This window comes from Sciurus carolinensis, unplaced genomic scaffold (assembly GCF_902686445.1).
Source record: "Sciurus carolinensis unplaced genomic scaffold, mSciCar1.2, whole genome shotgun sequence".
NCBI lineage: Eukaryota > Metazoa > Chordata > Mammalia > Rodentia > Sciuridae > Sciurus > Sciurus carolinensis.
The window spans coordinates 88345-98544 of NW_025920311.1; the positions used below are offsets into that span (position 1 = coordinate 88345).

The 10200-nt window shown below is 47.7% G+C and overlaps 1 protein-coding gene across 1 annotated transcript in view; it reads left to right on the forward strand.

The window, feature by feature from the left end:
• Nucleotides 1-10200, forward strand: part of LOC124975572 (ral guanine nucleotide dissociation stimulator-like) — a 15277-nt gene continuing 5077 nt past the window's right edge. Inside the window, exons 1-9 of the mRNA XM_047538223.1 lie at nt 1-305; nt 683-891; nt 1155-1354; nt 2449-2563; nt 4307-4422; nt 4591-4821; nt 4912-5154; nt 6148-6262; nt 8277-8422. Coding sequence (XP_047394179.1) covers nt 268-305; nt 683-891; nt 1155-1354; nt 2449-2563; nt 4307-4422; nt 4591-4821; nt 4912-5154; nt 6148-6262; nt 8277-8422 — 1413 coding nt within the window. The 5' untranslated portion in view covers nt 1-267. The remainder of the gene's footprint in view (nt 306-682; nt 892-1154; nt 1355-2448; nt 2564-4306; nt 4423-4590; nt 4822-4911; nt 5155-6147; nt 6263-8276; nt 8423-10200) is intronic.

Below are 10200 nucleotides of genomic sequence, written 5' to 3' on the forward strand. Positions count from 1 at the left end.
GCCCTGGGGTTTCTTTCTGGTTGCTTGTTCCCTTCCTGCATGGAGAAGCTCTGTGCTAGGGGCCTGACTTTCCTTAGGCCTTGGGGAAAGCGCTTTTGCATTAGAAAGGATGTTCCAGATTCCATAGTGCTGCAGAACTTCCCTTCTTAGTTACAGCCAGACAGGAATTGGGGGCTGGAAGCTCCCATGCCCAGTGAGATATGTGCAAAGTAGATGTTTGGTCTCCCTCTTGAATGAACATACAGAAAGCACCCACTGTGGGAAGACATGTTGAAAGGCATTATGACAATTCAGTTGAAAATGTGGTAAAAATCTGCTATCTTGTCTCTTTTGATGGTATCAGAAGTAGGCTATCTGCATGTGTCACCATCTGTTCCTCCTTTAGACAGGACTGCATCTTGTCCTACCCCAATGAACATAGTAGACCAAGAGACCATCATCACCATGAGGTGGAATGTGGCCAGAAGTGAGGGCTACTGTTTCCAGATTAGTAAGCTGCCAGGTTGTAAGTTTTTTGTACAGAGAGTTGTCCTGTCACTGTGTACAGCCACAGTGTCTTGGCTGTGGTGGACTGGCCTGTGCAGAGACAGTAAGGCAGAGGCTGCCAAGGCCAGTTTTGGTGGTGGGGGCTGTGGGGAAGAGCATCTAGGCTTCTGCTGACTGCACACCTGCTTGTTCACAGTGCCGTGCCCATCAACCCGGGTACCTGGATGGAGCAGTACAGCGAGGCTTTCCATCAGCCTCCAGGCCTCATGATTCTCCAGCTGCTGCTGCCTTACCTTCAACTGTACATGGGTGGCTTGAATCTGGAGCGCCAAGCACACCACCTGCTGGCACAGCTGGAGGATGGCAAGTCCAGTGAGGCAGAGCCTGAGTTCCAGGAGGCCCGGGGTGTGTACATAAGGGTCTTCATAGGTCAGAGTTTGGTCCCAGAGGGTGGAATGTGTATGGCTGCTGTTGGGCTGGGAACAAGGAGAAGCCATTGTCCACTCAGGCCATGCCCCTGTCTGGGAATAGGTCCAGCATGGGCTCAGGTGCTGAGATCTTCGTGGCAGACAGTGTGGATTGTCTGTTTTTGCAAAGCTCACGTCCAGTCTGTCATGTTGGAATCTTTTCTCCTCTAGCTACAGACTCACTTCCAATGCCCACCCCAGGGCTAGAGCCTCATCAAGGAGCTGCTCTGGTGGCCAGTGAAGGAGCAGCACCATCGCCAGAGGCAGAGCTTAAGTCCAGTTCCCCCGAGGTCTCTGCTCCGAGCTCCACAGTACCTCTGTACAACCAGCGAGTGGGAGACAGCTGCTCCATTCATGTCCATCTAGAAAATCAAAGACGAATGGAGTATAAGAACATCGTGGTGAGTCATTCAGCAGGGGATCCCCTGGGTGCCCTCACTGGGGAAGGCAGAGAACATAGCTTGGACTAGGCCTGCCTTCATGAATTAGAGCTTCTGGAAGGTAAATAAGATTGAAGAGGATGAAGAAGACAGAGCTCAGTGTTAAGAAGCTCACCTGAGATGAGGGAGAGCAGCTGCATGCCCCAGCTCCAGGTGTGAGTGGGCCTGCAGGGTGTGGGGTTTGCAGTATGGAAGTGCAGGGGTAAGTGCTTGCTCAGATGAGGTCAGAGGAATGCATAGGGTGCAGGCTGCACTCTGAAGCCTGGTGTCTAGAGTGAGTTGGACCCTTGGAGGTTTTTGCAGAGGATGCAGCAGTCATAACTCCTGTGTGCTGGAAGGCATATGTAGAATGGAAGGGATCCTCCTTAGCATAATGAGGTTAGGTTATTGCAGGTAACAGACAACTGGGGTTTTTCAAGAAAACATATGTCATACTTTGCACAGACCTAAATAGGGAGCTAGCAGCTCCCTTTGCACAATTTTTCTGGATGTGGGGTTTAAGCCCTAACTCTCCATGTGTCCAGTGACAGAGAAGTCCTGTTCAAACATTGCCTCAGTGGGGTCCATACTGCATTACAACACATCAAGGAATGAGGCCATGGAGCCCAAAAGTCTCCTGGCTATCATAAAAGAGTCACAAGCATACTCTAGTTGCTGAGTCTGTTTTATATCCTGTCTGTCAGAACTAAGGGGTCTAGGGTCCTGCCTGGACTATGCACAAAGGTATCATGATTCTCAGAGCAGAGATGGGATACAGGAGCAAACTGGACCATTCCTCCCATCTTGTTGGGCCAAGTGTGTCTTTAGAAAGGCTGTTAGGTATTTGCACCCTTTTTATCAGAAGGACATAGCAGGGAAAACCTGCGTGTTGTACCAAGATGGGGCTAGAAGCACATAGGAAGATCCCACATGAACTCTCGAAGGCCCCAGGTAGCATGATAACACTGGTGCCCTTGTCTTAAGAGCTAAGCTGTCTCCTGAATGACTTTGACCATTGTGCTCTGGGTGGCTACTCCAAAACTCATTCTCTGATGAGTTTCTCCAACCCTGATCAGGTGACCTGCCAGGATAGGGCACCCGCGGTCATACGCAGGGCCTTACAAGAACATTTGCTCAATGAGGAGGATCCAGAGGACTTTGAGCTGCTTCAGATTGTGTCGGAGCATAAGAGTAAGTGGGTCCACTCGATGGTGGGGAGAAGTGACTTCCTGTGGGCTCAGGACAACTCAGCAGCCAAAGAAAGTGCTGTGACCTGAAAAATAAGCAGAGTGTGGTGGGTCATTTGTAGAAACAAAGTGCAATGATGGGAGTGTAAATCAGTTCACCCTGGGACTGCTGGGCCTCCCTATCCAGTGTCCTCCCCTGGACCTGATCAGGCTTTGTAAACTTCATATCCATGAGGGGCAGAGGAGATAAGCAATGCCTGGCTGTCTATTTAGGCAGCCTTTCAGGGCAGTGACACGTACTTGAGAAAAGTTCTTGAATGAAGAAATCTTGCTTTAGGCACCTGGCTTCCAATCTTTCCATTCGTGTGAATGGACACTATTTAGGTGTTTTGGGACAGAGATCCTATCTGGCAGAAACGTGTGAAGCAATAGAACACTTCACAGATTGGCAAAAGGACATTGGAGAGAGATAAAGGAAGGACAAGAAGCAAGAAGAAGAGGAGTAGGTGGACATAAAGGAAAAGGAGTTGAAGGAGGGAAAAATGAAGAAGTACATGAAGAAGACCACACGCAGATGTCGAAGATGAAGAACAAGAACATCATTAAGTAGAAGAAAAAGAACAACAACAACAACACAAGATCGAGAAACACAAAGAGAACAAGAATATAACAAGAAACAGATTGAATATATGCATTGTTCTGCTCTCTGAAGGAGCCTATATTGATGGTATGAACTTCTGTACATTTCTCACTTCTGTACATTACCAAGCAGGATCTCTGTACAATTTTATTTTCCTTTCACCTTCCTGATATCAGTTGCCCAAAAGTAGTTAGTATCTCATGAAGACTTGTTCGAAGTCATCACAATTGAAAATTTCTCAAGTGTTTCCTTTCTTTTTCATTGTTAAATTAACTATTTGGGAGTAAGTGTATGCTAGCAAGAAGCTATTTTGGTTGTTTGTCAGAGGAGTCCTCTTCATTTGTGTTAAGTAATGTTTACAAGAGCAAGAGGTGCTGATAGAATAATTGTGTTATTCTTCCCACTTCATGATTTCTCTATTATAAACATTGTTTTGCATTATTGGGCTCCATGTTTCTTTTTCTCATCAGATGTTTTAAACATATTGGTCTAATTGCCTGAGACACTGTGCTCCCATAAATTTAAATTGAATTTGGCTTGAATAAACTCTGAATGCAAAGGAGAATGATGAGGAGGAAATGAAGAATCAGCTGATTCAAAAAATAAAAAATAAAAAAATGGTTCCTGAAGGCACAAGCTTCCTGTAGACATCCTCCGTCCACGCCCAACACACCTCCAATTTATACCACCTCCCATTAGTGTCTTCACGTATGACTGGATTATTCCACTGCAAGGTCAAAGCATCTACCATCACATGATTTTCTCAACCCCATATGTGATCACTGCAGCTCCAACACAGGAGCGACAAATGGCAAATCATGATGCAAACTCCAGCATGGTCTCCATGGTAGGTTCTACCTGAACAGAGAGGTCCTGGGGTCCAGGGTGCTTTCTGTTGGAAGCTGGTAGATTGGTTTAGATCCTGTGCATACTCTTTCCTCAGGGAAAGTCCCTGAGGATGTTTTAGGTGCAATATTATCTAGATTGGAAGGCCCTCAGGTCTAGAGCTCAAGCCTGACCTGCCAGAGGCTGTCAGTCTTGGGCCGTGTTCTGTTGTGTACTCCTTGATTGTCACTCACCTTCCAACTTCTGCCCCATCCTATCCAGTGCTGAGGATCCCTGCTGATGGCAATGTGTTTTATGCCATCAATCCCCGCGTGGACTTTGATTTTGTCCTCAGGAAAAGAGTCACCAGGAAGTGGACCAACAGCAAGACAAAGGAGGTAAAAACCTACCTTACTCGCTATTTACCCCTGGTGCTCCTTCACATCCACCATGGTGACAAAAAGCCTCAGCTCCTGGACATATGTTCTAGAATGCCTGTAGAGCACCCTGACAGGTGGGGGTGGCTGAGAGTTTCTGGGCTCTACTGATGTTTCCATCCCCCACAGTTCTTGGAGTCCACTTCTTTGGTGACTCCCAGGATACCACGAGCTGTGAGCAGCAGCTCTTCAATGGCAGCCAGACCACTGCCCCAGGCCACTGAAAGCAAGGACTCCAGTACCAATAGTGTCACCAACAGCAGTTCCCTACTGCCTCATTACAACAAGCAGGCAGAAGAGAGCAGCTTCGTCCAGGTCCACCTGGAGGAACAGACCAGGAGGGACTCACAGCGCATCCTGGTAAGCATGCTGGCAGGGCTGCCTCCTGCATGAGCACAGGTGGGGGTGTTCGTCAGTTTCTGGTCTTTGCTGATATTCCATCCCCCACAGTTGTCAGAATCAACTTCTGAGGCCTCAGCCATGGAGTGTAATATCAGCCCAGCCTCCAGTCACATCTCTTCTCAAAAGTCTAGGCCCAACCCGACGGCCACAAAACACATGAAGAAATCCAGGGCCATCGGATACATAACGGGCAGATGCTCATGGCCCCAGTCTAAGAAACAGGTGAAAGACAGCTGCCTCATAAATGTCAGACTGGAGCACCAGAGTGCAAAGGATGGCAAGACTGTCCAGGTAAGCCTGGCGGAAGAGGTGTCCCCTGTGCTATCCCAGGGCAAGGAGCAAACACAAATCCCATACCATGGGCCACTCTTGCCCTCTTGAATTGGGAGTTTTTCAATGGTCAGGAAAGAGAGATGGGAATAAAGAAGAGAGAGGTCACTGTTAAGGGCTTGACCTGGGTTGAGGGAGAGCATGACTATTTCCACCCCAATTTGTGAGGGAGTCTGTGTGTTACATGGCAGTGTGCAGACCAGAAGTGCGGGGGCAGGTCATGGTGGGAGATGAGAAAAGGACAGAATGCAGGATACAGGATGCAGGCTGCACTGTGTGGGATGGAGAATGCTTGTGCACATGGAGGAGGAGAGCAACACGAAATTCTTCCTACCCCTTGAACAGGGCGCCGAGGGTCTCGCTGTAGAAGCGATATTCATGTGGATGGAGCACACTCCACCTCCAGGGAGGTGCAGTACAGGGGCCCATTCCCATGCCACCCTGGCTGAGTGAGGTGTCCTCCTCCATCCCAGGCGTACTGAGCCTCTGGAGGCCAGGAGCTCTCATGGCTATCATTGGTCTTCCCTCCGAGTGTGTTCTGTGCCCTGGCAATCACAACCAAAGTCTCTTGGGTTTCTGCCTGGGCCACCCCAAAATTCACCCTGCATTCTGCAACAGCCCTGGGAAAGAGGAGGTCACTGGTCCATTCCTTCCATCATGGTGGCATGAAAGTGTTTCTCTACCCAGGCTGTGGCGTCCTTTGACCCTGAGTGAAATGTGGCTCCACAAAGGGCAATGGCAGGGCCAGGCAGAACTTTGTAGGAGGATTGGTGTCATAGCCCTGAGGAAGACCCCAGGCAATTACCAGGAGTCTACCCTTAGGTAGTGGAGTAGAGAGTAATGATGGTGCCCCTGTATTTAGAGCTGAACTTCCCCCTGAATGTCCCTGACACTGTTCTTGGGTAGCCACACCACGGCTCATTTCCTCAAGGCCTATCTCCCACGTTGATGCAGGTGACATGCAACGACAGGGCTCCTACGGTCATTCGCAGGGCCCTGGAACATCACTTGCTGATGCAGGAGAAGCCACAAGACTATGAACTGGGACAAATCATCTCCCAACAGCACAGTAAGTGGGACAATCAGATGGTGTGGAGCCATATCGAAGAAGTGCACTCAGGTCAACTCGTAGCCCAAAAGAGTAGAATCTGACCAAGAACAAAACTCAAACAGGTACTGATGGGCCTGGTGCACAAAGAAAACCACACTGGCACTGCTGGGAAGGTCTCTAGGTTCTCTGATCAGCCCCAGGGGCTAGTGTACCTCCCCACCAGGTGTCCAACCCTAGACAGCAACAGGCATTCAATGCTGATATCACTGAGGAGCGAGGAAGAAAGCATTCTTGCAGGGGTCATGTGGCCCCCAGGGCTCACTGAGAGGAGTGTTTGCAGAGGAAGATGGGAACACAGGGGCTAAGGATGCAGTTGGTGCATTTGTGGACTGAAGTAGTACTATTGAAAGCCTTCTCCATGACCAGAAATCCACTCTCTGTGCAGAGCATTGTCAGTATTCTAGCAAGCAGGAACAGGACTAAATGTGAAAAAAAACAGACTGGGAGACAGCCTCAACAGTCTGACACTGCACAAATGACCAAGTCTTCTATGCCTGAGTCCACTTGCCTAGATGGAATCAGTAGAGCCAGGTTATTTTCCCTCACTAAAATCAGATGAGGGCTTCTTAGGCACGTATGCCACAAAGCTGACCTGTAATTAATGCCATTGCTGTTTTCTTTTCTGTGAGCCAAAACCCTAAAGCAGCTATGATCCCCTTTCTGTCCACACTGAAAACCGCATCCAAAACCAACCTATGAAACATTCTCTCATATCCGAATCCACTAATACTGTTAAGTGAGTAGACTTCACGGAAGTAGAAGGCTAAACCTTGGTGGGCTCGGAAATTCATAGCACAGGTACATCCATTCAAACCCAAATAAAGAACAGGCCCGTTTTAGAGGAGGGCAGCAGGAGACAGGTGTTCAGACCAGGGACTCGCTGGCCGTCTGAAACCCACTGGGGTTTGTTGCGTCCCTGGACCATAGGAAAATGTGGGAGTGAAGCCGTTCCTTTCCTGGTCTTTGGAATGATTGATCTCAGTAGGGCAGCATTTGGGATGTGGCCTCCCTTTTAGGATGCCTGGTCCACGTGGAGCTGACTAGCAACAATGGCAGAACATGGCTAACACAAGGTGTCTCAGTTGGTCATACTTTCCTCCCTGTCAAATACTTGGGGAAAATAAATTAGCAGGGGACTCCTGCTTTGGCTCTGGGTTTCATAGCATTCCATTTGGTTCTGAACTGAGACTGTGCATTATGGCAGAGGGTGTGGCACCTGCAACCTATGGAGCACTTGCCAACCAGGTGATTTCATGGGATATAAGGAAACTGAGAGTGAAGGAGAGAAAGATGGGAAGAAGATGAGGACTAATACTAGGAGAATGAGGATAAAGAGGAGCCCCCAGGGCTGGGGATATAGCTCAGTTGGTAGAGTGCTTGCCTCCCAAGCACAAGGCCCTGTGTTCAATCTCCAGCACTGCAAAAAAAAAAAAAAAAAAAAAAAAAAAAAGAGGAGCCCCCAGCAAAAATATATGTGTGCTGAGGGCCTCTCCCTCTTCAGGTCTTCCTCCATCCATGCCCAACCTTCTTCCACTTTCTCCCACTGCTTAGTGTTCTCTTCATCTTGACTGAGTATTCCATGATCACATCAGAGCATTCAACATGGAATGCTTCACCCAAAACCCACCAGGAAACCTTGCTGAACTGGGGGTGAAACCTTGAGCACATAAGTCATCTGTGTAAGATTTCAGATGTAATCCCTAGGGGTATGCTTTGGCAAAATCAAGATGAACTGTGATCTTCTGGAGCCCAAAGCCTTTGGAGGCAACAGGCATTAGTCCTGGTGAAGTCCTAGACCTAGTTTTTCCTCCAGGAAGATGGTTGAGGATGTGTCTGGCGGTATTGGAGCTGATCTGGACAGCTCTCAGGTCTGTGGCTCAGGCCTTTGCTGGCAGAGGCTGTCAGATGTTGGGGTGTCCTGCTCTGCATGTCTCGAGTGCCACCTATCCAAACTGTACCCCTCTCTCCCCAGAAATGAAGATTCCAAAGAATGCCAACGTCTTTTATGCGATGAAACCACATGTCAGGAGAGACTTCATCCTGAGAAAGAGGACCTGTCCTCAGGATGAAAAGGATGACTGGATCCCTCCCCAACCTCCCTCTTATGAGGCAACTCAGGTACGACATCACCGCTGGAACCTGTGGACAAGAATCTGCTCCTGTCTCTCTGGGCAGTGCTAAAGCATTGCATCATGGATTATCAATGAGATTGACTTCTAAAATGTTTACTCATCAATTCCATACATAATTGGACCTTAAGTTTTGTTATTTAAAATATGTTTCTGTATTCTGATCCACTTTCATGATTTGAATCCATTCATTTTACCAGTAATTCCTAGTGGAAACATTCAACCCTAGATGAAAGAATGTTTCATTTGATCAAAATGACATTTTGGTATTGGGAGTATGGCAGATTGCATTTTCTGACTCAATTTCCAATGGGAGAAATGAAATATTGGATATTATGATACTCACATGCATGAAGGCATACACACGCACACACTCAACAGACATACAAGCACACATGCTCAGAGAGAGTTTGAGTTGGTTATGGTGAAATGCTTTTAATAACCTGCATTCTTCAGCAATGGGAGGATACATATATGCTCAATACTTAGGAAATTATAGATTAAGGAAATAATTATATATATATGTATACATATGCATATATATGAATGTGGATATATATATATATACACACATAATGAATACACACCCACACATATATATATAAATAAATATATATATATATATATATATATATATATATATATATATATATATATACCCATACCTCCATGTGTGTGTGTGTGTGTGCATGCATCACTTCTGAAAAGAATGGTTCAGCCTGGATCACTAAAAGTAACAACTGGTGCTGCAGGAGCTGCAGTAACTTAGAAAGAGTGTGGGGTAATAAGGTCTGCAGCCACACCTGGTCCCCAAGGGAATGACAAGGTCAAAACTAGTCTCTTCACTGCCACATAAAGTCTACTTATGAAATTGGAGTCTATTCGCCTCAAATTTTCCATATAAAGAAAAAGTATGAATGTAGCAAAAATATTTTTAGTTCTTAAAATTAGAGGACAGGCAGCCCTTTGTCCCAGGACACACACGCGGGAAACTGACACTGAGATGCTCACAGATGCCACCGGCCTGTGGGAGGAACACTTGGTTGACACCTGAAAACCCACAGGGCCGGCACCGCCCGCTGCCCAAGTCACACAGCAGGAATGACACGAGAGCTACTAATGGACAGGGGAAAGGCCAGCTCCCCTTCTGCTGTCTGAGTCCTCAATAGAGCCCTTGCTGTCCAAGATCCACGGCCACCTCTCCACCCAGGTGGAGGAGCTGGTGCTCAGGTGCCACACCCTCCATGGTCATTGCCCAGCCTCCAGTGTCCATGGCACACCAGGGAAGGAGTAGCTTCAACAACCAGGTGGGAGTCAGCGTTCTGGCTGCCCAAAGGCTGGAGGACCACGGTCAGGTGTCCAGGGTGCAGATGTGGGCTCTTGTCTTCACGCTCCTTGCTGCTGTGACAAGACACCATTTCAAGATCCCCAAACTTGTGGTCACTGCACATGCTTGTCAAGTACAAAACAGGTGATGTGTGTCCAGCCCTTAAAAGAAAACAAAAAAAAGTAAGAGGAAAATATGTACCATTATTAAGTATTAGTTTAAAATGTGTTTTTTAAAGTATATGTCAGTGAAAGTTCTAGAAGGTGAGGCTCTGGCAGACCCAGGTCCTTTTCTGCAGTCATCCAACCCTAAGAATGAGGGAGGATCTCTCTCAGCAGGTTTTGTCTGTTCCAAAGGGCATCAACCCCTGCAACCTTGGGGTGTTGCAGCACCCCAGCCTGGGAAGAAGGTGGGGGTGCCTGATAATCCCTCTGGATGTG